This window comes from Calypte anna, chromosome 2, assembly GCF_003957555.1.
Source record: "Calypte anna isolate BGI_N300 chromosome 2, bCalAnn1_v1.p, whole genome shotgun sequence".
Lineage (NCBI taxonomy): Eukaryota > Metazoa > Chordata > Aves > Apodiformes > Trochilidae > Calypte > Calypte anna.
In genome coordinates, this window is record NC_044245.1 from 33,531,513 (window position 1) to 33,558,591 (window position 27,079).

General features: G+C 40.3%; 2 protein-coding genes across 20 annotated transcripts in view; one reads left to right on the forward strand and one right to left on the reverse strand.

Moving 5' to 3' along the window:
* HNRNPA2B1 (heterogeneous nuclear ribonucleoprotein A2/B1) lies at positions 1 to 13,666 on the reverse strand. Of its 8 annotated transcripts, none has more exons than XR_003987171.1 (12): positions 13,425 to 13,666; positions 8,020 to 8,130; positions 6,931 to 7,077; positions 5,563 to 5,773; positions 5,129 to 5,230; positions 4,959 to 5,039; positions 4,415 to 4,477; positions 4,012 to 4,131; positions 3,626 to 3,748; positions 2,631 to 2,713; positions 1,179 to 1,309; positions 1 to 351 (listed from the first exon to the last, which is right to left on the reverse strand). XR_003987171.1 is itself a non-coding variant. In XM_030444351.1 (11 exons), exons 1-10 carry the CDS (start codon positions 13,452 to 13,454, stop codon positions 2,652 to 2,654), a joined length of 1,050 nt encoding a protein of 349 aa, XP_030300211.1. In that variant the 5' UTR covers positions 13,455 to 13,666; the 3' UTR covers positions 1 to 1,309; positions 2,631 to 2,651. The 8 variants fall into 8 exon arrangements, 6 of the variants coding, with proteins under 6 accessions (XP_030300211.1, XP_030300209.1, XP_030300210.1 ...); XR_003987170.1 differs by having other exon boundaries at positions 4,950 to 5,039; XM_030444351.1 differs by having other exon boundaries at positions 1 to 1,309.
* CBX3 (chromobox 3) overlaps positions 12,536 to 27,079 on the forward strand; it is a 20,571-nt gene continuing 6,027 nt past the window's right edge. Inside the window, exons 1-7 of one of the 12 annotated variants that reach the window (XM_030444357.1) lie at positions 12,555 to 12,911; positions 15,551 to 15,601; positions 17,373 to 17,498; positions 19,401 to 19,543; positions 21,081 to 21,246; positions 22,624 to 22,718; positions 24,513 to 25,157. In XM_030444357.1, coding sequence (XP_030300217.1) covers positions 17,457 to 17,498; positions 19,401 to 19,543; positions 21,081 to 21,246; positions 22,624 to 22,718; positions 24,513 to 24,639 — 573 coding nt within the window. In that variant the 5' untranslated portion in view covers positions 12,555 to 12,911; positions 15,551 to 15,601; positions 17,373 to 17,456 and the 3' untranslated portion in view covers positions 24,640 to 25,157. Of the gene's footprint in view, positions 12,912 to 13,482; positions 13,546 to 13,721; positions 13,836 to 15,550; positions 15,602 to 17,372; positions 17,499 to 19,400; positions 19,544 to 21,080; positions 21,247 to 22,623; positions 22,719 to 24,512; positions 25,158 to 27,079 lie in introns of those variants that run through there. The other 11 variants (XM_030444354.1, XM_030444360.1, XM_030444362.1 and 8 more) reach the window with 11 other exon arrangements.

Sequence of the window (27,079 nt, forward strand, 5' to 3'; positions counted from 1 at the left end):
TACTTTCGTATAAAAAATACTTTATTTTAAAGCTATGAAAGTTATAAAAATATGTAGTTAAACTTTTACTCACAGAATCGTTTGCTATTTTAACATTAGTGATTTGTTTCTCCTAACGAATCTGAATTTTATTTGAAAGGTTTACAAGACATTATTACTATAATTTAAGAAAAACCCAGCATTACAGGGAGCTGTACTAATTGTGATGTTTTATCAGTATTCATTTAACCTCTAGGTTTTTAATGAAGGCAGCAAAAACAACTACTTTCTGATGAAACAGAATTTCTTATTTCTTGAAGCGTTTCTGTGGTTGACCACTTCTTCATTAGTTACCTGCAGCATGGCACCTTCCTGCCAAAGAAAAAAAAAGTGTATCTGAAGATGTTTATCACATATGTCTAAACCAAATTACCAATAGGGGAACTTCAGCCATTTTTTAAAGAAAAAAGTATAAGCAGTTCACTGGTGTGTCTAACACAAAAAGGAACAGGACTTGTGTTAGCTGAGTCCATGTTCTTCAGTGGGTCACCTTTTAAAGGCAACAGAACTTTGAATTAGGGCATTTTTTGGTTACTTTTTTGGTGGGTTTTGTCGATTTTGATTTAAAAACCAAATCTAGTAGAGTATGCCACCCTTACTCTGAGTAACTCATTACTTGATGAATTTTCTTTAATTTGAGGTGGAAACATTCAATGAAGTGAGAGTAAGGCTGACTGAATTTGGCACTAAGGTTTACTAGCTGCAAGAACTATAAAAAATGGTGGAAACCTCAACATTCTAGCCAAATGCCAATTTACATAATTACATAATACACTTCTGAAATACCACCTGCAGTTTCATTTGAAGTTCTCACTTTCCCTCCTAAAGAACTGCTTATGCAGTTGTTAAAAAGAATGGACGACACATTCCTTCACAGAGGCAGATGTATTCTGTGGTGCAATTTTTTTCCTTACACGTAAACAGTCTACAGTTACTTGGGAACCTTCAGGATGAAACATGTTATATAAAATAGTTTACAGTAGACAAGACACACAACAACATAGCTCATTTTCAACAGCACAGAACTACCTTTGTTGCATTACCTTGCAACCACCATATCGTATAGACTCCCAAGAAAAAAAGAAAATGTTGCAGGATGCAAAAATAAAGTTGTATGATTTAATTAACTTGTGACCTACCATTTTAACTACCAACACCAGGGATGGAACCCTTGCAAAGCTTTACTAATGGACACTTGCAGGTCTCATTTGTTCAACTGTAGCAGTGTACAGTGGCAGCAGTCTATGCTTGTCCAGGGTTCATATCATAGCTAGATTCCAGTAGGAAAAAAATATGTTAAGTAGCTGAAATTAACAGAAATTTGTTTGTAAAAAAATTTAATAATACAAGAAAACAGGATTCACAAATTTCTTTTCAAGTGGTAATTGTTAACTCAATTCATTGCTATGTTAAACTACATAACGATTATCACTATACTCAACAAATACTGTCAAGCAATATTAGTTTCTTGGTTTTGAAACATTAAGAAAGGAAAAGTAAATAAGATCTTACCTAAAGAAGTTTAACTGAAGCTTAGAACTATTTTGCTCTACACCCTCAGCCTTCGTTGGCATCCTTATCAACTACTGTAGTTAAAGCTTTGCAGAAATACAGCGCAGCTTTTTAAGACTGGCTGAACTTAGAGACGTTTTCAAGAGTTCTCTTGTACTAGACCTGTGTCCCTGGAAGAGTACCTCGCTGGGGATATTTCCTTTCCTTGCCATTGAAGAAGCAGCATCTAAAAGATCTAAAAAGGTGTTTCTCCTTGCAGAGATAACCCTTAAGTTATCTAGATACTTTAAACCTGATCATTTACAGACAACATACTTTTTTTCTGACCAGCATTTAATTTTACATGTACAACAATAGCTTTATATTATTTGTGGGACCTTATACTACCCACTCCTTGCCTTATTTTACAATATTAAAAAAAAAATCTAAAATTACACAATATTTCCTTTAGAATTATTTTATTAAATCATAAATGTACAACAGCTTCTTAACTCTACACACGCACTTAAATTTTTAAAAGGAAAACGTTATGTCTTATTACACCATGATCCTGGCTAATAGCTTTTCAAAACTTTGAGAAAAATCTTAAAAAAGGTTCACATGTCACCTGAAACTTACAAATTTAACATTATCAAAGGAATGCTTCTACACTTACAAAGACCACTAGAAAGAAACAACAATTAAAAAGCTAAGAAACTGTCTCAAAGGCATTTTTACAATCCTTCCTCCACAGTAAGGTAATGTTATTAAATAATCCAAATCCATTCACAAAATGGCTCTCTGCATCTGCTCTGGTGTCTTCTGCCATATCACTGCATATTTATGCATGACTGAGATAAGTGTTTCCTTAACATTGTTATTTCGATAACCTGAAGCTGTTCTGTTACCTCTGGGCTCTCATCCTCTCCTATTTATACAGTGAAGCCTGTTTCAACAGAAGTAAAGAGTAAAAAAATAGGTTATGAAATTATTCATCTAACCATTTTTTAAAGGAAAGATAATATGAGCCTAAAAAGCTTTTAACTCCTGCAGCTACTCTCAAGAATCACTGCAATTTTAGTACTTAAAAACATACTTACCCATAGCATGCTTGCAGAAACTCAGTAACGGCTCCTCCCTCCATATCCACCACTTCCTCCACTGCCCCCTGGACCATAGTTTCCTGTTAATTGCAGACCAAGAAGAAACAGTTACATCAATACACTTTAAAAATCTATCAGTGCTTTTGTTATGGTTTGGTTTTTTTAATCAACATCCACATCACTTCCAGAGACAGCACACACAGCATTTTAACATTTTGGTGGTTTTCTCTAAGTAACATCCAGAACAGCCACCCACCACAAGAACTACATGCTAAAATCTTTGAAATTTTAAGTGTCCCATGTAATTTGGCACAGTTTACTGTCTCGTGACTGTGAAAGCTGACTTTTATTTCCCTGCTAAACCTTTCAAGAAAGGGATTCATGTTTCAGTTTCCATTTCTCAAGCCTTACATGCCATATTAAATAACTTCTATGCAACAATAAGAAACAGGAATGTCAGGAAAAAATGACACTAGAAGAAAAAAAAAAAGCCCAGAAAACTTAGTGGACATTAACTACTCTCTACAACTAATGAGAGTTGATAGGAAAGACCACTTGGCTACAATTTTTACAGACTGGAAACTGCAAAACATTTATTAATATTCTGGAAACAGTCAGCATACTTTAATTTTCTTTCTACATATCCCTCTTAGAATCACAGAATAGTTTTGGTTGGAAGAAATTTTTAAAGGCCATCTAGTTCCAACTTTCCTCTCATGGGCAGGCAGACTTTGCCTTGCATGAGTTTACTCAAAGCCCCATCCAAATACTTGGCCTTGAACACTTCCTCCAGGGATGGGCATCCATAACTTTCCTGGTCAACCTGTTCCAGTGCCTTACAGTAAAAAATTTTTTTCTTAAATCTGATCCTTCATCTACCCTCTCTTTTAGTTCAAAAGTTTGTCCTTGTCCTACCTTACCTTCCACCTCCCCAAAAAACTAAAGCCCACCCACTCATTTGGCTCCAAGGCTTGTCAAGACATATACAATACCTCCACCATATGGTCCCCCCATGTTCCTGCTGCCACCAAAGTTTCCACTCTTCATTGGACCGTAATTTGAAGGTTGTTGGTTGTAGTTTCCAAAGTCATTATAGTTTCCACTCCCATAATTGCCTGCATTATCAATGAAAAAGGGAAGAAATACATAGGTGAACCAAAATGCATACAGTGATCACAAAATTACCTCATTACTAGGAATTTGGTATAAAGTAAAAAATCATACAAGGTATCCCAGCAGTGTAGGCAACCAACTGCTTATTCATAACATTTTACACCATTAGGAAAACAAAGACATTCTTTACACAACATTTATACCACCACCACCCCTGCTAATTCTCAAATGACTTGCACTAATTTATTTCAAGCCAGTGAATTACCTCCGCCGTAGTTGTCATAACCACCTCCATAGCCCCCCCCCTGGTTGCCATATCCAGGTCCTCCTCCACCATATCCTCCTCTTCCTCCTCCGTAACCAGGGCTGCCACCAAAGTTGCCACCTATGAAAATATAAACCTTTAAAATCAACTTTCCAGCATAGCAGGCAACCAAATTCTGCATACCCCACGCTATTTCCCTGTTTAGAAGTCTACAAGGACACAGTAATCCAATAAATGATCATGCAATTTACCATATAAAGATTTAACACGAGATAACATCCATGTGTGCCTCTTAAAGCCAACAAAATGGCTTTGGAAATACCCATTTTACGTGAATAGAAGGTGAATGTAAAAACGTTTCTGAATCAGAGAAAGAATAATCACACTGCCAAAGTACACTAACCTCCAGGTCCTCCACCATATCCATTATACCCATCACCAAATCCACGGCCACTTCCATATCCATCTGTTGGAGAAAAAAAAAATCTTGAAGTATTTCAATTCACCTGTAGCAAACTAGATCCCCAAATCCTTAACGACCAAACCTCAGAGATTACTGGTTAAGCAAACATGTACATGAATTAAGAAAAAAATATGTGAATTGCTCTACATCTATCATTTTAATTGCACTTGCAAGGTGCTCAGTTTTAATTCTGGACACAGCCCTTCCTCTGTAAACGTCAGGCAAACGCTGCATAGAATTACAGAGAAGTACCTGAATTCCTTTAAAAAATGCATGAGGTTCAAGAAAAAAAGAACTGCATTTTACTTAACAGTCACATTATCAATTTGTGCACTACAGAAGAGGTTTTCACATTTTTCCCAAAAATTTTTCAACTGCTACAGCTACATTAAATTAAAACAGCAGTAGCTTATGAAGTTACCCAAAACCAGAAAGACTATCAATAAGGAAAAAAAAAACCATGCTACAAACATGCCTGTCTTACCAGCTCCCCCTCTGAAATTGCTGCCAGGTCCTGGACCAAAGTTGCCACCACCTCCACGTGCATCACCAAAACCAAAGTTACCTGTAACAGTTTTAAGATTTTTAAACATGAGACCATGGAAAGCAAACTCAAAAATTGACCACAAACCATTAACTGTTAATTGTACATACCTCCTCTTCCACTCCTAGAATTTTGAACTTCCTGCATTTCCTGTCTAGAGAGAGCTTTCCTTACTTCTGCATTATGGCCATTAATGGTGTGGTATTTCTGCACTGTAACCACATCAAGTAAGACAGCATCAGCATTTAAGTACTGTTCTGGCAACAAGTAAAAACAAGACTTCCAAAAATGAATTCATTTCCAAATGAATCTCTAAATATACCATATCATTAAGAAAACAAAAACACCATACAAATTCTAAACCAAGAAGCCAGCACTGATTTAAAATAAGTGTTCCCAAACAATCTGCCAGAATTCCAATGTAGTCAGTATTAATGCACATACATTGAAGAGATAATGGGATTAGGTAAGTTTAGCTTTGCTCAATTACCGTGTCTGAAAGGATTAATACTACCAAATGAAATAGTGAAACTAGCTTACTTACATACTATTTTATCCACAGGATCATGGTCATCAAATGTAACAAATCCAAACCCTCTCTTTTTACCAGACTGTCTGTCAGTAATGATTTCAATAGTGTCAATTTTGCCATACTCCTCAAAGTAGTCACGAAGGTGGTGCTCTTCAGTGTCCTCTTTAATACCACCAACAAACAGTTTTTTCACTGTAACATGAGCACCTGGTTTTCCAGATTCCTGTTGAAAGAACCCTTTAAATTACCAGAAAGAAAATCAAAGAACAAACTCATAAATGATTATTTTGCCAATTCCAGGAATGGCATTCTGATAGACTAAGACTTCTTCAAGCACTCAGGTAGACCTCTTACAGTCCACACCCCTTGCTTGGGGACCTTTTGGGAGGAAAGTACCAAGGATAATTTAGAAAATTTTCCTCCCCTAAAAAGCGCTGAAAACTATACATGCAGAAGTAACTATAAAACACAAAGTACATAAAATGTCTTTAAAATATGTAGAGGAAAAGTAAGATCAACTGTTCAAAAGAACTGCAGTACCTAAAAACTTAAGCTAGAGCAATTTTTGTATTTGAAACACAGATGTGTCAGCTTCCTCTGACAATTTCCCTCAATAGCAGTGAAACCCATATTCCACTCGTATCAAAAGGAAAGGTCCTTAAATCTCCATGAATTCACAGGTATGCACTTTAATCCCTACTCAAACATGAAGGGAACTCCTCATATTTATGGCTTATTTTTACACTCAGAGCTTGACAGACACAGTAGGTCTAAATGTTCCTCAAGTACCTCTGTTCAACAGCAACCTGGTTGAGTTTAGAGGTGCACTGCATTCCTGTGCACTAACCTAACTTGTACCCTGAATCTGAAAACCAAATATACCTGGAGCTAAAGCCAAAGAAGTCCCAGGACTATTTTGCATACCAACACTGGAAAAAAGTTTCCTTACTACATTCTGCATTTTTATCACTTCAGTTATGTACCTTTTAGAAATACCCAAGATGATCTTTGAATAGGCTCAGGAGAGATTGAGTTTATTAGACATTTAGTAGCAGTAACCATTCCAGAGAAGTTAGTTTGGAATTTGTGTTAATTACAGACATGCAGTATGTTTTTACTAATAATACTTTGTCCATGTCATGCAGACATGATTCTACAACCAGAATTCAATCTAAGAATTCACTTAATAGTTTGCTGTAATTACAGCAATTTATGAAATACCATAATTTAACAGACCAGAAGTGGAAGAAATAGTAGTCCAACTATGGCCTTCTGACTGAAGAATTTAAACCCAGCTACTTTAAACAAGAACAAAGCAGAACTGTCTGATTATTCCTTTTTTAAAACAGTGCAAGTATCTGCTTTTAAAGCTGTACTTACCTCTCTAGCCACAGCTCTCTTAGGCTCAACCACCCTTCCATCAATCGTGTGAGGTCTTGCAGCCATAGCTGCATCAACTTCAGCCATGGAGGAGAATGTTACAAAACCGAACCCCCTTGATCTTTTGCTCGCAGGATCCCTCATTACCTAAAAACGATAAATGTTTGAAGTATTTCTACCTGTCTCATGTTAAGCTTAACACTAGCAGCATTTGGAAAAACCATGTAAATTTAGTTTATGCTTCCCTTGTTTGATTTCGATACCCAATTATACTAAAGTAGCAGGGCATGCCAACTAAAACACACGACTGGCACTGCTTGGTATTACAGAAATTCAAACTATTGCTGTTCTTCAAGATTCTCTCTACAATTCAGAAACAATCCTGTATCACTGATGATGTGCATTTTTTTTTCCTCAAAAAAACTTACCACATAATTTATTTTAAGCTTTCTGAAGACCACAAACTTTAAATTTTTATTATGAAATACTCATTTACTGCTCACGAAACAAATTCAATGGAGAAACTTCTGTAGCAGTGACCATGCCTGGAGTTACTTAAGATTTGTAAGCATGGTGCTTGGGGACCTGGTTTAGTGGCAGACTTGGCACTATCATGTTTACAATCAGACTCAATGATTTTAAGGTGTCTTTTCCAACCTAAATGATTTTATGGAAACATCACACAGAAAGACATCTTTTTCCAGCTCCTTTAAGGCTGCTTAACATAACACCAGCTTTCAGCCAAAGGTTGCCAATCACACGGAGCTAATAGTACTCTATGTTAAGCCCTTCCTAATGCACTTCAGCCAATCACTCACAAGTTAATTTTAAACTGTTGACATCAGTGGTTAGAGATAATCTGGGAGATTTTACAGGAAACAGAATATGAATGTTCTCTAACTCTATCAATATTTTCCAAGGGAAGTCTATGCATAGCTACGATGGGCCAAATTATGTATAAACCAACCGTCCACTGACAATTCAGTAAATTCATTAAGCTATCCAGAAAACAAACTCCCCACTTTAACAATTTTCCAGCCTCCTGCACTGACATCATATCACCATTGTGCATTAGTATGCAAAACTTACCACACAGTCTGTAAGCTTCCCCCATTGCTCATAGTAACTCCTCAAGCTTTCTTCTGTTGTTTCAAAGCTTAGGCCGCCAATAAACAGTTTGCGGAACTGCTCCTTTTCCCTCTATCACAGAAAAGAAAATTACATTAATAAAATTAACAACACTCTCTCTGAATCAGCATAATTAGACACAAAGTTAGATTTTTAGAAGTGTCAAAAACTACCATTAAGACATGTCTTGCAAAATTAGATTTGATCCTTCTAGATGTTCTACCTCTATTCAAGAAATTAAACAATTTACACTATTCTGTGTCCGCTTCTACATTACAGATTTTAATCATGTGCTTCCCATCTCTCCCTCCAAACAGGAGGGAAAGAAAAAGGGACCGTACTCAAATGGATTTCAGAAGTGTTCTCCAAGATTTTTAGAATATGATTTTTAAAGAAAAATAAACCCTGAAGTTCTTATTACAGATAACAAAAAGTCATTCATATTGGCCAACTCTATTCCATAAGGCTTTTATTTATTTACAAAAATAATTCTAGTTCAAATTGTTGTACATTAATACTTTCATGCTATTTATCAAAGACATTAGAATTAAGGTAAGTATTTTCTAAAATGGGCTGCAGATTCATGTTTTCTTAATAATTATTTAATTAATGAAAACCAGAGCATTTGTAAAACTGATCTGGGATCCTGCACCACTGGAATTAGCAGTAAACCTATCCACCCTCAAAAGCAGCAGCTCCAAAACTCAGTGGATTCTCTTTACAATAAGTATTTGTATATATATCCACTAACATAAACTATGGTTTTGGTAGGACTATATTACCTTTCAGAGAAATTGCTACTGATTGGTCAACAAAAATTTCTGTTGTGCAGTACATTATTAAAGTACCAAACAACAGGACAATATGATGCATTACATTTACGATTTTGTATACAGTATTACTAAAGTAGAAAGAAGAACCTTCCGAACTCTACTTGTTAAAAATACTTTTATACTAAGATTTTATACTAAGCAGGAACTGTAACTTCAGCAATAGCATCACTAGTTACACATTTAAAACATTTTATACATCAAACAGCAATAAGTAAAAAAAATGCCCTAAAAATTAATTCCACAAAATTTAAGATTTCAGAATGTTGTTTCAAAGAGACCTTTCCTGCTAGAGACAACTGTAATTCAATGATTACTTCAACTTTATACTCTTATCTAATTTGATGAAGTCATGAAAATCTGCTTGGGTGTTTGATTTTGTTTCCTTTTATGGTGGTGGTTGATTTTTAAACAATCAAAGCACTGTATAGTTAGCTGTAACTGTCAAACACAACATTACCAGGCTTCCACTGTACATTAAGAATAAATGTAAAAAAGAAATTACCCTAACAGTATCACACAATGATGTTTGGAAAATAAGCAAAATAGTTCAGTGCACTAACACTTTTACAAGAATTAAGCCAACTTGCACATAAACCACCATGTTTCATGAGGTTGTCCAAGGCAGGCCTGGATCTAGATGCATGTAAAAGGGAAACAATTGCTGTGGGTAGCACTGGATCAGTTTTTGTTCAAAATGAATCACCCTATCACCAGCTTGAGTTACTGCAGTCTCACAAGGAACTCAATTATTAGAAAAATCAACTATTTTCAAGATCATCAGTTTAAATCCAGCATCTTAAAACCAGTTTGAATCTTGCTGTTGGATGTATTACTTTTTTCTTCCAAGGAACCCAGAGGAATTTAGCACTGTCTTGTACTTGTACAAACAAGTAAAATTAAGACACACAAGTTTAAGAGAAAAGGCTGTGATGTCAAGTTTCGTTTCACACCATCTCTTAATAGGATAAAAGGGAAGGGCACTGCATATCATACTTGCACTAAGAAGCTACATGTTGTAAGTCATACACCATAATTTATAAATTGAGTAGGCTGGCATGGAAATAATTTTATGCAACCATCCTGCCAAAAGAATCCTACCTTCCAAGTACTTCAGTTATGCTGCTTAAAAATCAGGCACTACTAACTACAGTTTCAGAGACCTGCCAGAAGACACTATTCCCTCTAGAAACTACTGTCATGCATCTAATAAAGCACAGTCATGCTTCTATAAAAATATGAGAAACAAGCAAACTCAGTAAGGATGTAGGATTTTTCCAGTGTTAGTTTTACCTTTGAAAACATTTTTAGAAACTGTGATCTACACCATACAAGACACAGCAACAGTAAAATTTACTACCAGTTCTTAAATTAAAACCACTGGAAAATATCAAAATCATGTTGTTCCACTAACACACAGCCCCTGGATGTAGAGGCTATGCGTCTGAAAAGTTTCCAGAAGCTCTGGGTAGCCTAGCATCTACTTCCTACCAGGGTCCAGAGCCTCCGATGTTTATGTAGAAGCTGTAAGATGTACGATAAAAATTACTATCTCACCAGTCCATCTCAGAATCTTCATGATAATCCTAATTTGGTAAAAACAACCCCCCACACATATACAAGCCACTGCTGCAAAGGCCTAAACTGTAAAAGCTGGAAGAAAAACAACTTTCAAGATTACCGTAGTAGACACTGTGTGTTAGAAACTGAGTGCAAGAGGGTATCTTTATAAACGCTACAGAATCTTAATTAATGCTTATTTAAGTCCCCCTTCACAAGCTTAAAGCAACACTTTAAAGGACTGGAAAGTAGACAGCCTTTGCTGAAAAATGTATCAGAAAAGCACAAAAACGTGCTTCATATAGCAATACTACCTCCACAAACACTCCAAGCTGACCATATACAAAAAATTATTACGAGACAAGCGCGTGGGATCTCTGTACTGCTATGGCTAGGCCTGCCAAAAGCACAGCTAGGTTTACTGGTCCCAAGCCAAGAAGACGCTGTTCTTTCTCCCCTACACACACCGCGCCAAGGGCCCCGTTATTCTCTGTCCGTTTTGCAGGGCTCTGCAATCTCACAGCGTGATTTCCCCCCCTTCCCTCGCCCCTGCAGCCTGATGTTATCAGGAGCGATGCGGTTACTGAGCCGGCTCCGCCATGTGGCGGGTATCAGGAAAACAGGGGACCCCGGAGCTGGAAGGGGAAAATGGCGCCCAGAGCCGCCGTCGCCTCCAGGGACTGTGATGCGGCGGCAAGGAAAAAACTTCCGAAAGCACCGAGCCCAAACGGGAAAAAAAGAGCCACCAAAAAAAATATTCCACCAGAATCCTTCAGCTCAACACAATCTGAGTGGTGCAAACTGTTCTAGCCTGCCCCTACGGTACCGGGAAGAGGCTGCAAGCTCCCTTTTCTGTCCCCGCAGACACCAGACAACTACCGCTGCCTCCGCGCCTTGCAGCCCCTTCCTGCTCTCCCATCTTAGTCGCTTTCTCGCCTTCGGAGCGACCCTCACAAGCCTCACGAAAAAGCCAATCTCGGCGCCGCCATTTTAGCCCTCCCCCTCGCCACCGCCATTACTGGCAGCGCCACCCCGGCCGGTCAGCACTTCGCAGGGCAAAGGCGACTCCCCGGATGGCGCACTGACCGACCTCCATAAGCCCCGTGTCCCCCTCCTCCAGCGCCACCTTAGCGGCAGCTCGGCCAACGGCTACGTCCGAACGATTTCGGTACTCGCCACTCGCCATGCACAACTACGGCAGCTTCCGCCTCCCCTCTCGGCTGCGTACCAGCCCCAACCGCCGCTTCCAGAACCTTCCTCCTAACGCTTCTGCGGGAGGACATCCAGCGCCCCCCTACCCGCCGCGCACCCACCGGGCGCCCGCGGCGGCACCCAGACCTCCGCGGACAAGGGCTCAAGCCCGCTCGCAATGCCCGGAAAAATCCACTCCGTACGCGTAACCGAACATTCCGCCCTCCTTAAAAGCAATCTCTTAACTCTCTCCCTTTTCACGTACCATATTCTTCATGGTTTACGTATTCCTGCTTGAGAGTACCGTACAACAAGTCAGTAATGGCTGCCTTAACTGTTACGTAATTTGAAATTCAGCTCCACGTAGTGCTAGCGCCCTCCTTCTCCAACTCAGGCTCGTTTCCGAGTTCTTTTTTTAAAAAAAAAAAAAAAAAAATGCAGCTCGAATCCGGGCTTAATATCTCCAAAGGGGCAGCAGTTCTGAATAACGCCCCTCCGTGTTTTTTTCGCGCAATAAAACGTAATCAACTCCGTTAGTAATGGCTGTCTCCGAAATGAGCCGAAGCAGCCGTCGTCGTCGAGCTTATCTGCCTCGACAGTCGCCGGAAAAAGCCGAAAGGGAAACTGAAGTGCGTTCGACTCGCTTCGGCAATTTCCGGAATTTGCCGAAGCAAGCGCGAATGGCGCTCGGAACCTCTTCGGCAATTTCCGGAGAAAAAGACGCAGGTCTCATCCACCATCCGTCCCCTTCGGCAATTTCCGACAACGGAAGACGCTCGCAATACGTGCCCGAATGGAGCCGAAACGGCCCCGATCACTACTCGCAGAGCTTTTTTTTTTTTTTTTTTTTTTTCCGGAAATTGCCGAACCTCCCCGAAAGCTCAAACCTCAGAGCCAGGGGTTATAATTAGCCCAAGGGGCACCCTCCCTCGCGTGGTGCTCTCCCCGCGGGGCACCTGTGGAACAGGCAGGGAGCGGCAGCACCAGAGCGTAACGCATCCTCGAAATTTCCTCCTGTTCCTGTCGGCCGGGCCCCTTCCCCCTCCGCCCGGGCAGGAGGAAGTGATAGAACTACCCAGATTTTGGCGCCTGCACCGACACACAGCGGGACCCCGGGAGTCAGCGGAGGGAGGCGGACTTAAGGGCAGCCCGCTCCGCTCTACTCCGCACCGCCGACTTCGGGCGCTCTGCCCGCTTCGGCACTCTATTCTTCCTTCCTCTCCTCCCTCCCTTTTTCTCTCTTCAGCGGCCCCGCACGCACCGCGACAAAGGGTGAGTGCTGCCGCCCCGCGTACCAGGGAAATGGCGCTGGAGCTGCTCCTTTCTTCCCGCCCCCTCTTCATCCCCCTCCCCCAGCTCCCGAAGTAAGCCTGCACGAGGCTCCTCTACCAGCAGAGCGGAACCTCCCCAGCTGACTCCGACGCTTTCCCCCACTAATTCAGAACCTTTCGAGCTTCCACTCAGTGCTTTACGGGGCCCCTTCCTTTCCTCCGCGCCCACGCTACCGACTAGGCCTCCCCGCCGCAAAGCGGGAAATGGCCGTGCTCCAAATGGACTCCTCGGCCATGCCGCAACGAGCTTCAAAGCCCACCCCGGCAGTCCCCGCCCGCCCTCCCCGTTCATGGGGCTCTCCAGAGCCGCCCTTCCTTCGCCGACTTAGGGCCTAGCTCCGCGTCGGGGGCATCCGCCCCAGCCCAACGCGCCCTCATGGCGGCGGCCATCATGGCGACTGCAGTTACCGGGCGCTGCGGACCCGTTTCCCCCTCCCAGCCTCCCCCGGCTCACCCAGTCGCTTTCTCTGTCGCCGCGAGGCATCTTCCTTCTTTTGGACGCCTGACGCGGTCCTGCGCTAGCCCCCCGTTGGAGAGACGTCTTGGCCCCCCTCCCTGTGCTGGCGGCGACGACGGTAGGAGGTTGCAGCTCACGCGTAGGCGGCGTCGTGCGCTCTGCCCCGTCAGCCGCCGGCGCGCAGTGCCCGGCCAGCCCAGCCCCACCAGCCGCCGCGCCCGCCCTGCGCTGCGCCGCGCTGCCGCCCAGCCGCTCCCCACCCCCCGCCTCCCTCCCTCCTTCTCTCCCTTCCCCCACCCCCCGCCTCAACCCCCCTCAGATGTCGCTGTTGCCGCCGCTGCTCAGTGCGCGCAGGGCGAGAGCTAGGAGGAGACGGGAGACACGAGCGGCTGGGCACCATTGAAGTCTGTATCCTTCTCTCTCTCCCTCTTTCTCTTGCTCCAGCCGCCTCCTTCCCCCTCCCCCGACTGCCCTTCCCTCAGCGCCCCGCGGAGCGGGCCTTGCTCGCGGGCCGCCGCGGGGAGATGCAGGGCGCAGATCGCCCGCTTCTCCCCCTACCCCCCTCGTCAGGACGCCGCCGCTTCCTTGGCGGCGGAGGTGGGGGGGGGGGGGTAACGGGCGGAGCGGGGCCGCCGGGGTCCGCGGCTCCAGCGCCTGCACGGCGCCTCCCGGCCCGGGAGGGAGGGCCCCGGATCGAGAGGGCTTTGCTGCGGGGAAGGAGGGCTGCGCCGGGGGGCGGAGGCAACGGCACCCGTGTGGCGGCGGACGCGCTCGGGAGACAAAGCCAGCCCGCCACCACCGAGGGACGGCCTCCGCCACTCGCCGGCCCCGCTCCGGGAGGTGGCGGCGGCGGTGGTGGCGTGTGCCGGGCCCGGGGGGGAAACGTGGCGGGGTGGGGAAGGCGGCGTGGAAAGGGGCCCTGTCGGCGGGGGCGCGGCGCACAGGGCCTGTCGGGCGGTGGCGGCTGCTTGGGCGGGAGCGGCGACCCCCCCCCCACCTCACCCCCACCCCTGTCAGCTCCGCCCTGGCCCTCGATGAGGGTCGGTGGGTCGGCCCCGCGCCGCCTGGGGCTGTCCCGTTAGGTCGCCCGGGGTGTCCCCGCCGGCCTCACGTGTGCCCACCGCAGGCCCGAGGCGCAGCCTCCCTCGGCAGGCCTCCGTAGTGCTGCCTTTATTTCTGGTGGGGCCGGCACGGGGGTTTTAATTATTGTTGTTTCTTTTCCCCTTTCTCCTGCCTTTGAAAGGGGGACAAGACGAGCTCCTCTGCACCGGGGCCCTAGTCCCGGTGCTTGTCCCACTTCACCTACCCCTCTGCCTAGGCGACTGCCAACATCCACCTCCTGTGTCAGGGAGAATTGGGCGGGATTGCTGAGTCCGGGAGGTTTTCTGGCCTTGAAGGACTTTCTCTTTTGCCTTGCTTAGGCCTATGGGGAATTCTAACAGTTCTATAGTTTGCGGTGGGGCGGGGACAATACATTCCTAAGGAGGTGGCCAGTATGAGAAATGACACGGAAAAGGGGATGGATACTGTTAAACATCATTTGCTTAGGTTAAATATGAAGTATGCACAGCTTAGTTAATACCTCTCGAGGAACTTAACTCTTGCCAACTTGAGAATCAGAAGGCAACGTTATAGTTGCATTGAGATAAATATTTGCTGTTTACGAGCATTTACTGTGCTGTAAGAGTAAGGGGTGACTCATTATTATCTCGCAGAAGCGTAGCTGCTCCCCACCAGATTTGCAGTTAATATACCTCGGTATATCGTAATTAACTGCTAGAATCTGAAGTACTGTTCTGTTGGGTTTAAGCAAGTAAGCATCCCTGATGGTCCTCCCCCTTTTCCCTAGAAATAAATACCTTTGTGCCTTAGAAGGCCGGGGAAAAAAACTTTTTTCAACCCATATACCACTTTGTCAGTATTGTTTATTCTGGCTAGCATACTGGTGTGTTACTGGGTTAAGCCAGACAAAGTAGTAACCTACTTTTTGTTCTGGATTTAATCCATATTAGAAATGTTATATGCAGTGAATACATGGGGGTTGGAACAAGGACCATGCTTGTATTGGGATGCCTTTCTTTGAGTAATGTAAACTTCCTTTTAATTGTCATGCATTTTTCTAGTAAAAGCTCTGCAAGTCTGCAATAAAAATGGCCTCCAATAAAACTACATTGGTAAGTTCATGCACACCTAAAGTATATAAGGATTTAATCAACATATTTTTCTTCAAACGTATAACTTTTGGCATCTCCATTTAAAAGATACATCCACATCTCCCCTCCCCAGCATTATTCTGACCAAAATTTCAGATCCAGAAAGTAAGGCTACTAGAAAGGACATCAATCTGCCATTTCTAAGGAGTCTTGTTGGGAAAAAAATAAAGGACTCCACACTGTTTCATCTGTCCTACAAGAGAAAGCACTAAGGATTTTATTTTTTTTTTTTAGCCTTCATTCAGCACACCATGCAATTCATGATATAAGTTTAAAAAAAAACAAAAAACAAATTATATGTTAATTTCTCCCAACGTAGAAAAGGCAGTCTATATAGATGAAAAAAATTATGTGGCATGGTTAGAATGCCTTTTGAAATTATTTTTAACAAATAACAGTTTGTTTGAATTTCATAGGAGCAGAGATTATCAGATGCCAACCCCTCCTGGACCGTTTTAATGATGCATTCATGGAACTCAAATCCCGTAAAGCTTTGCTTGACATTAAAATACGGACTTCTAAGGGCAATTGGTTGCTGGTTACCATTCAACTAATGCATTGTTTTTTGAAAGACAGAACTGAAAACGTATAGTGTCAGATGCATCAGAGGTTGAGGTGGGGAAATAATCAGAAGTACATGTCTGCAGTTCAAAATCTGTGTAGCAGAATAGCTGATTTACAGCACGCTAGGAGTCCACCTCAAATTTACTGGAATGATTACTGGTGACCTAGATCAATGTATATTAAAGTCTTGCATTAACTCCTGGCTTAGAAGTGCAGTAGAGTGTTTCCTTTATATTGTACAGTAACTATTTAAAAGATTTCACCAAGGTGAATGTCTGAACTTTCTTTTAGTAGTTGATTGCCCACTTTTCCCTAATTGAGGAAGAGGTGGAGTTAGGCAGTCTGGGGAAAGGGTGCCTTAGGGAGAGGAAAGAATCTATGAGTGCAATATTTTTAATCTTTTGATGTTGTTGAGCATTGTGCTGCACAGGTCAGGAAAATCAGTTATGGTTCCCATGGGAACCATAACTAATTCTGCTTCGTTATGTATTTGCATGCAAAACCTAAATGTATAATGGGATAGTGTAGCCTTGGAACTGTAATACCAATTTTGTTACCTCTTCTGTGTTAAAACAGTGTCACATCAGTGTTTTAATTTTGCCCCTCAAAGTAGGGGGGATTATCCACTGGAGAGCATCTGCATCTGTCGTATGTGACTTCTGAATGCAGAAAGAGAAATGTGCTGTAGATGAACATTCAGTGGTCAAACGCCCAAGATCCAGTGTACAGCATGCAACCCTAGAGAAGGGCGTGTTTGGGGGTCTAGTGGACATTTAGTATCCTTTAACTTCAGTCAGGTACCACATTCACATGTGGGCCAACATTTACATTGGCTTGTGTAATCTCGGGATGTACAGGTTTTTAACAAATCTTCGGTGTTTCTGCAGGCTCTGCAATCAAGTATTATTTTAATAGGTTGGAAAGGCTGGAGTTTGCGAAGCAGTGCTGATGTACACAAGACCTAATTAAATCTCTAATACTTAAAACAAAAGGCAATATAATCTTGATTTCGTTATTTCTTACTGCGCCTCAAGAAAAAAGTATGGACCCCCATGACATTAATTTTCTTCTGTGGAGAATTATATAGATACTGAAATCTTAGAAAATAAAAAAAAAATTAAATAAAAATGTTGCTTTGATACAGAAATCAAAAATATTTATCTTTAAGTGACAAGAATTAGTGAAGCCGAAAAGAGTACCAGAAAACAGTCTTCCATTGAATCAAAGAATTTTAGTCCAGCGGAGAACACAGATGGAGATGTTCCCCACTTGTAGCCTGCTTGCCTCATCACCAGTAATTATATTGTTATTACTATGGTATAGTGAGTCTGTGTCTTTTTTTTTTTTTTTTTTTTTTCCCCTTCCCTCTGCTTCTTATTTTGTTTGTCTGTTTTCCTCATCTCTACCTGTACCTCTTTTTCACACTTCATTTCTTGAAAGAAGCTGCCTTCACAGAAGCGTTGGACATCTTCCTGTTTTTATTTTCCTTCAATTTCAGTCTTAACGCTCCTTTTCCTGTGGAGGCAAAAAAAGCCAGTGTGCTTAAGCTGACACTTTTCAGACATGAATGCTGTGGTCAAAATACACCTGGAATATGCAGTCAGTTAAAATCTAATTGGAAATACATACACTGTTTCAGATAATCTCTCTTCTTTGCTTACAAATCAAAACAAATGTCACATGACATATAACTATATACAGAAATTTGGGGTTAGACAAACTTGTAACTTTCTGGTCTTTGTTGTTTGCACCTTCAGTTTATGAGTTGCTAGCTAGAATAAAGCTATTTTGGGAAGGGGTTAAAATTAATTATGTGAAACAAGGGACAAAAAGACAGGGCTTTGGAAAGCAAGAATTGGCTTCAGATCCTCAGTTCACAAAACGATAAGTTTTTCTTGTGCCTCACAGATAAGGGTTATTTTTTTTTACTTTGTCTTTTTACCTTTCACTACATGAAGACAAAATTTTCAAAAGTCTAAAATTTGACAGTTTCAAAATTGTTTCACAGTATTCTCAAACTAACCCACGATGATGCCAGAGAGGACTAGAGAAAGGCCATTAGGCAAATAGAGGTGGCCTGTTATTTTTGCTTGTCTGTTTCCTGTTCCATAGGAAGTGTATTAGTGAGGAATTAGTTTTGTCCACTTGGATTTAGGGTGCTGCATGGCTATGTTCTAGGAGCTTAATACTGCTCCCAGAAATGTATGGCTGCCACTTTAACAATTTCCTTTTTCGGTGTTGTCCAAAATGGCAAGCAAACTGCTTTTGGTCTGCTAGTGCTCCAGGAACATGATACAACATGATAGCCTAGTTCCAACCTTTTTAAGATTACAAAAAAGGAAATTCTGAAATGTGTCCTTCTATGACTATTTAATCGTGCCTTATTAAACTGGGAATGCCTTGAGGATGATGTGGATGTAATACTTACTTTAAGAACTTAAGGAATATTATTTGAAATATCAAATGTAGACATTAAAACACTTAAGTTTTTTAAGTTAGCAAAATTTTATTTACATGTTAAGTGCTGTACTTAAGTGTAACTGTCTTAAATCTTTGCACCTTTGTGACATCTGTTCGAATGCAAGAGACATTGGTGCGTGGCTAAGCAGTAATGGAAAGCTCCTAGCATGCATCCTTTTCCATAATTACAGATTATTGTTGAGTATTTTGCTTAATGTAGCAATACATCATAAACCTTGCTTCCATAAGCTTCCCATATTTTTTTTTAAGTAAGGTAGTACCACTTTTTTGAGTAGCATCCCTTTTCTATATGGGTTTTCATAGTTCCCTTATTACTTTACTTTACTTCTGCCTTATGCTGTTTCTTGCCCTCTGCCTTTTCACAGGCATAGAATTAAGTTTTAGAAGCTTCATAAATTTTTCAGCATGTAGCACTCTTTAGAGTTAAATTTCTAAGGTTAGTGGAGGCACTGAGTGTATGGACAAAAATATTTCACCTTTTTAAAAATTAGTGTTGGGTATCTTACTAAGCAACTGAAAAAAACCCAAAACATTTAACATGTCTTGCTCAGGTTACCTGACCACATGCACTAACGTAAAAGGAGTCTGAGCTTCTGGCTTTATTGTGAATAAATACATTCTTTGCTGTTTACTGAGCAAAGTTGGATTTGGCCAGTGAAGTAGCAGTGTAAAAAGCAAAAGAATGAATAATGTAATTCCAAATTTCTTTTTTTAGCACAAAATGGGAAAGAAACAGAATGGCAAAGGTAAAAAAGTTGAAGAGGCAGAGCCTGAAGAATTTGTTGTGGAGAAAGTCCTGGACAGACGTGTTGTAAATGGAAAGGTGGAATACTACTTGAAGTGGAAAGGATTTACAGAGTAAGGCTTTACCTTTTTTTTTTTTTTTTTTTAATTTTTCAAGATAATGTTAAATACTAAGCATTTATTTGAGATAGGTATGCAGAGAGAGGAGTGAATGATAGGGATACATTTTTAAAGAACCTCAAAGGAAAGGGCATCCATAAATGCATGTTAGGGTGGAGCAGTCAGGAATGAAGATAGAACAGAAAATAGGTAGCTCAGTGTGTGTGCTAAATAAATGTTCCGAAACTTTTACCAAGTCCTTAGTCATCAATCTTGTAGTATTGTTCTTCGGTTTAGCTTGTATTGGTATCTAGCAAGGTAAGCTAGACTGACAGTTGTATATATATATATATATATATATATATATATGTGGTTGAATTACTATTACTTCTGAGTAAGAAATTTTGCAAGGATTTTAAGCGTAGGTAGCTCCAAAGCAATGAGTTCGAAGCAGGTCATTTGCTTATTACTCACTTTTCTGAACTGCTTTCAAATTAATTTGCGTAAGGAATTCTGTGGTGTTCTGGTTGCCTTTTTTAGGCATACCTGAAAGGTATCATTTAAGTCTCTCATGCTTTATGGAAGGACAAGAAAAGTGGTCTTAAAGAGATTGTCGTTTAAGTAGACATATAGCTGTGACTCCTCCTTCACACAGTACTTTTTGGCAGGCTACTTTACTAGAGGAAAAAAGGTTGTACACTTAGCATTTGAACATAAGTAGTTACATATGCAGTGACATTGTTGCATGCCTTCTAAAGTGAAGGTTGCATGGTGACATTTTCCTTCTAGCACCTGAAATTTTCATAGTGGTAGCTGCAGAAACGCAAAACACAATGTGTTTAATATTCAGGGGTCTGCTTTGTATGGTTTAGTAAGTGAAAATAATTTGTAGGTATCCTGCCTGTGCAATATAACTGTGGCAGTATTTGTGCTTGAGGACTTCTGGTGAGGTGCTTAGCTGTAGGGAACATTCTTGGGCTTCTTAAAGTTTTATTTGGCAAAATGCGCACTCGCTGAGATATTCGCAGTGCCCAGCTCTGGACATGGACCTTTGTTCCCTCCTGTAGTCAGCTGAAGGAGGGTCATAGTTCTAGGTATAGTTAATCTCAGTGCTCTGAGACAGCTTCTGGGAACTCTCCTTGTTTATAGGAGCTTAGACAAGGATACTTAGACTGCTTGTAGTGAGTGTTGGGTGCATTTTGTTTTCTGTAAATCTTAGTACTGTTGTTTGCATGGATGGTTAGTTAGTTTAAAGGAACAAGTAGGTTTTGGTTGGGTGAGGATTGCTTGTTTTAATTTTTGGGATCCTACCCGGATCATAGGAGAGCTACTTACTCTGCATCTCCAGTTAAGAACATTGTTTTTCAACAATAACAGCATAATTCTTTCATTCATCAAGTGCAGAACATGAAGGTTACTAAAGAAGGATCCTTAGGCTTAAGAAACCTGCCTTAGATAATTAAAAAAAATTAACTTGCTTAAAGTGAGCCATGTGGCTAGTTTTACATTTTTCTTCTTTTCCTAGTTTTACATAAATGTGTGTATGTTTCAGTGCTGACAACACATGGGAACCTGAAGAAAACTTAGATTGTCCAGAGCTAATTGAAGCTTTTCTGAACTCTCAAAAAGCTGGTAAAGAAAAAACAGATGGTGCCAAAAGAAAATCTTTGTCAGATAGCGAATCTGATGATAGTAAATCAAAGAAAAAGCGTGATTCTGTAAGTATATGTTCATACATGTGCTTTGTTTTTCCTGTGTCCCTTCCCTGCCTCTCCATCCCCACCAAAATTATGTTGTGACTTTGAGAATGAGACCAAATGTGGGTTCAAAACTGTAAAATCATACAGCATCCTGAACTGTGGTTTGAAAAGAGTAATCATTGACAGCAGTTAATGAGATTGTCCAAATGGTAACTGAACTATAATTGATTGACATGATGACTAAAAGTTGTTGCCTTGTCCCATGGTGCTGACTGAATAATTAAAAGTAAGACTGTTTAAGAGCTTTTTCTATGAATTATGTTAATTGGTCAGATTGTATTAGAGCAAAAAGTTCTTGAGAGGAACAAAGATGAAGTTCTGTTTTGGCTTTTGTATTTAGTATATAATTTTTAATAGGTGAGTGGCAAGATGACAAAATCTCAAGACCAGGCATAATGGTGGAGAGGGAGTGGAAAGGGTGACTGAAGAGGGCCTACCTTTTCTTAAAGGTCTGGGTTTCTCCTGTAATTTAAATGAACAAATGACATGACAAATTTAGTGCCGATGAGTACAAATAATGCACATGTAAATATATGCTCAATAGTTCACCCTTTTCTCTTAAACTTTGACATTAGCAATTTGAAATTAAACAGGCTGGCAATGCCAGTTGTTTACTGAAGACAGATGTTGGGTGTGTGTTTACTGTCATGAAGTTGGAAGGCATCAGAAGGAATAGTTGATGAATAATACAAAGTATATTTTAGTTTCTATATAAAGTCAGATATTTGTCTTCATATGGTACAGTAGTAACCACTGTCTCAAAAAGGATATTGTGAAATTAGGGAAACCAATACAGGCTATAGTTGTGATATTCCTTACCACTAGTGCTATCTCAGTGAGTCTAGAGGGGCTGAGCTATTCCCCAAGGGCGCAGTTTCACGACTGGCTTAAGCCAACCCAATTCTGTTTTGGTGAAAACAACATGTTTTTCCTGCTTCCAGGGGTGCATTTTTTTTGCCTCTTGTTTTGCCTCTTTTGTTGCTTTTGATGGTCATGATTGTTTGTTTGTCTTCTATACGGATTTTTGGATCACTTGTTCCATCTATTGAGCCTTCAGAAATAAATGCTAGAAACTTTGATGTAGTATTCCTTCATTATTACTCTACACATAAGGACGTGGCCTGAGGGTCAGGCATGAGAAAATAAAATTAATGTAATCTCCATACAATTATATGTAGTTATAGCTTTTATAATTATGTCAGGATACGTTTTTTGCTCATATATGTATATATGTATATCTATATTCACAGTATATAAGAATACATGTATCTAGCTCTAATGCCAAAACAGAATTTTATCTTAAACTATATAATAATCTTCTGATTTATTCAATAGGTTGATAAACCAAGAGGGTTTGCAAGAGGTCTTGATCCTGAGCGGATAATTGGGGCTACAGATAGCAGTGGAGAGCTTATGTTCCTCATGAAATGGTAAGTCTTATATATCCACAGTTCTGGTCCATATTAAGGGAGGGCAGCAGTTGCACTTAGGCTATTGAGACTCCTTCATTTCAGGAGTAAGACAGCTGGTGAGCTCCTTATAAACCTTCTGTTCTTAGAAAAACTTGTATAATCTTTTAGTACTTGCTCTCTTTTCTTCCAAAACCAAAATAACTTTAAAAAGTTCTATTGGTTCGGTTTTGCAGAAGTAAGAAATTTGAAAGGTAATTTCTGGTACAATACAGAAGAATTGGTGTTTGTATGGTCCTGCTGAGGGAATGGCAGGCAGAATGTTTCAGTAAGCAGAAGTCAGCTCCTGGATTGCCAACATTTTAACCACCCATGCAGTCCTCATGCAACCAAGCAGATACAGAATTGGAAGGAACTAGTGGGAGGGAAGGTGAGGGTGAAAGGAAGAACAAATAGTATGCAGGGGAGACTTACTATTATGGGCTAGTAAGAGGGGAGTTTGCATTTTTTTGAAGGTAGAGGGGAGACTGTCTTTGTTAGCTGCAGTGTTGACAGAAGACTTCTCATCTCTCCTCAGTGAACAAGTGGGATAAAGTTAATTTCTTTTTCCAGTGTTGCAAGCAGAAGTGGAATTAACATTTGCTTGGGGGCAGATTTCTTATGGCGGTGGGATGAGAGAAAAATGATAGCTTTCCACAGCCTTGGAGAAGGGTCTAATTTTCTGAATGGGACCAATCTGAGTGGTCTCCTAATAAATAATTTGTCATGGGATGTGCTTGGTCTGTGGAAGATTAGTGCTCTGGAAGATTCTGTCTCCCTGCCTTTTCAAATTTTCTGTAAATATTTTGTGAAACTTAGAAGAGTTGCAGAACACAGATTGTGACTGTTTGAATTTCTCTTCTGTTAACTGAAGAGATGAATGAAACGCCAAAGAAGCTCACAAAAAAGTACCTTTTTAAGCACTTTTTTTTTTTGTTTAGTTCAGTTGCAGTTGATTAGTTTTTCATAATTGATGGTAAGCAACAAACATGAATATGTGTGCATGAAACTGACTTATAGAGACAGCATACACTGAAGCATGTCAGACTAGAAAGTATGTTCTGTTACCTCACTCACTCTCCCTCTGCCCTCCCAGGGAATGGGGAAGAGAGTTGGGAAGGTAAAGAGACTCATGAGTTGAGATAAGAACACTGTGATAATTTAAATAAAATTATAATAGAATAGTCAGACAAGTGATGTGCATTGCAACATAGCAACAGCTGAAAACCTCAATATGATATCAACATTATTCTGATACTAAACCCCATACTAAATCCAAAACACAACACTGTTTTTTAGCTGCTAGGATAATTAGCTATGTCTCAGCTAAAACCACCATATTACCCCAAGACAGCTACAGCAAGTTACCTGCATTACCAGTAAACATAATTTGGATGCAAGTATCACCTCTTAAAACTGATGCTATTGATTTTCAAAGCTTTTACTTTGACGTTTTGATTATGCTTTAAAAGACAAAACTGGCAAACTTACACTTCTTTTGTTAAATACTGCAATAGGTAACTATAAATGGTACCCTTTGAATAGCATTTTCCTTTGAAAAAGAAAAAAATACGGAGAGATAAGGAAGATGCAACTTTGAAACCTTGCCATTAATTAGCACAGAAATTCTTGGTAGCTGTAGTGAAAGGCATACTGAAAACTGATACCTAGCTGACATTCTTTTCAGAACTTGTGACCTATCAAGAGCTTCTAAATTTACTGAATTAATGACTAGTAATTAATGACTTCTCTAAATCCCACTCTATTCTACATCAGGAAAGACTCTGATGAGGCAGATCTGGTGCTGGCCAAAGAAGCTAACGTGAAGTGTCCTCAGATCGTAATTGCTTTTTATGAAGAGCGACTAACTTGGCATTCATGCCCAGAAGATGAAGCACAATAATGGTTTGCATTGCTTTTTTTATATATATGAATATTAAAACCTGAAATTTGATTTATTAGCAATGTGAGAAGCATACATTCTAACAAGAATCAAATTTGATATTTTTTGAAGTAGTACGTTTTGCATCAACAGCAAGAAAATAAAAGCTTTCTGCAATTTGTTTCATTTATCACAGGAGAGCATTTGATACTACTACTTCCTCCATATTAGGTAAAAGCTTTTATAAAACATTCATAACTTCCGTAGTTATTACAGAATCATAATGAATGTCTAAACAAACTCACAGATGTTTTGTAGTCTTCTATACTATTGATGTGCATGTATCTTCTTTACCCAAACCTAGCCCTTTAAACCTGTAGAATCATTCTTTTTAGTATTTGGGAACACTTGGTCCTGAGAAGGCCAGGTGAAAACTAACTTTGTAGTAATTTGAATGTTATCAGACTGTATATTGTTTACTTTATTGTAAATACTGGTGAACAGTGGTCAATAAAATAGTTTTATATTCTTCCTTTATACTGATAGGCTGTGACTCTTTTGAAGCGGTATGATATTTCTGAATTTTTGATATGTTAAGCTCTCAGTTCTAATATATATAACTGTAAGTTGTTTTCTGGGGGGTAGATGGATTAATTAATATTACCCCACTGCTACTCTGTAATCACAATACCAGACTTTGAGCCTCTGTATTTTTTCAGTGAACAATGCCTAAGGCATAGTTGGGTTTTTTTTTGGTCAGAAAGGGTCTGTGAATTGAATGTGCTTTGCATACTTGTTTAAGTCACAGATAGAAACTATACCCCTTGGGTATGGCTGCTGGTCACAAAGCCAAGTGGTCTCTGCAGGTATACTAGGAAAACTTGACATGTATCATTAACATTTGACAGTATCAGCTCTTGCTTTAATTTCAGGTTTTAATACAAGACAGTAGTGTAACTAGTAGTGGGTTGGATGGAATTATTTTTCAGGCAGTGGCCTGAAGAATACCTACATAGATCTCTGCCTTTAAAGTGGAATTTTTTAAACAACGATCCCTAAGTTATATACTTTAAACAGAAGACTTTACAATTCAATCTGAGGTAGAAACAAAATTATTCCCATAATAAGGCTGCTTTGAGAATGCCTTCAGAAAGGCAGAGGTAAGGGGTGGAGAACTTGGGGAAGGAAGAAAGTTGCCTTTTTCTGTTCTTTCTCCAGTTGCCATTTCTCTTTTCACTTGCTTTCATCTGTGTACATTCTTATACTGTTTTGACTGCCATGATACAGTTTGTCTTTGAGCTCTCCGTATGTCATTGGCCAAGCTTCCCCTTAATTTGGAGTTATGACTTTAAAAAAAAAATAAATCCTATAATAGGCTCCTGTCAGTGTCCTAAGTGAGATATGTAAGATTGCCCAACCATATTTTCTTCAATTAAAAAATTCAGTTATTCCTGGAAACCCTCACATTGTGTGCTGAGGAGCAAAGAGAGGAATTCAGGCTGTGCTGCCACGTTCTTTAGGTAGTGTTTCACAAATCATTACTGTAACTATTTGTCCTCACATAGTTTCAAAAGCCATTTTACATTCTGAATCCAGATTTGTCACTGTAAAACAATGATAGTTAAGCACTGCAGTGGCTAAACCGATGCTAAATGAGCTTTTTGTGTCACTGCTTGGTTGTCAAGATTTTTTATTGGGCAAAATTTAGTCACCATATATAGGTGACCCTAGGAATAATCTGATGCCCCTATTAGTGTGGGGGTTCCCTTGTACCAGGTAATGGTAATTCCAGAGTTTAGCTACCTTGTTTTACCTATTCTTTAAGACAGATTACCCCAACTTTGTGATTTGTGTCTTTTACAGAGTTCATGGTTTAATTCTTTGGGGCTTTTATTAGGAATATTTATTTATATACCCTAGTATACAGGATTCTGAAATCCTTGCTTTTTTGTCCAGTAGCTTGAGAAATCTATGGGCTAAACAAGAATTCCAAAGCAGCTTGAGTTCTACCTGCTTCTTCAGTATGGAGGGCTTTTAGAAGAGTCTTAAAACTGTTAACTCTGCAGTTTGCAATTTTCTGTCTGAAACTTTGCAGTTTTTATACTTTGTTTCAAGTGTGGGTATGAAGTTTATATGACATTGCTAATTTGAAGCATACAGGTCAAGCAGTTTATCTAAATTATCGGTTGTTGTAAGTGGTAGACATAGAGATTTTTGTTGAAAGATTGATTCTCCTCAATTTGTAACTCCTAATATACATATTTGCATCTAGATACAGCTTATATTTGGTTCTTCCTTCTGACTATCCATAAAGGTGCACTGTTGTATTTATATTTAAGCAACTTCACAGATTGTTAGGCAATTATTTAGAGTTATAATTTTTTACATCATGACTGTAGAAATGCTGACTGGTATTTGTTTCCTTTTTTTTCTTCTCACTTTGTGTCAAACTGCATTTTGA

What these genes read in the sequence shown, in the direction of transcription:
- HNRNPA2B1 (XM_030444349.1), bottom strand. Translation starts at nt 13,454, where the DNA reads ATGCCTCGCGGCGACAGAGAAAGCGACTGG. An exon ending in AGGGGGAGCTGGTAAGACAG is followed by an intron (nt 4,478 to 4,949) that starts GCATGTTTGTAG and finishes TTTCTCCAACAG; the next exon opens with ATGGATATGGAAGTGGCCGT. An exon ending in GGGGGGACCATATGGTGGAG is followed by an intron (nt 2,714 to 3,625) that starts GTATTGTATATG and finishes TGCAATTAACAG; the next exon opens with GAAACTATGGTCCAGGGGGC.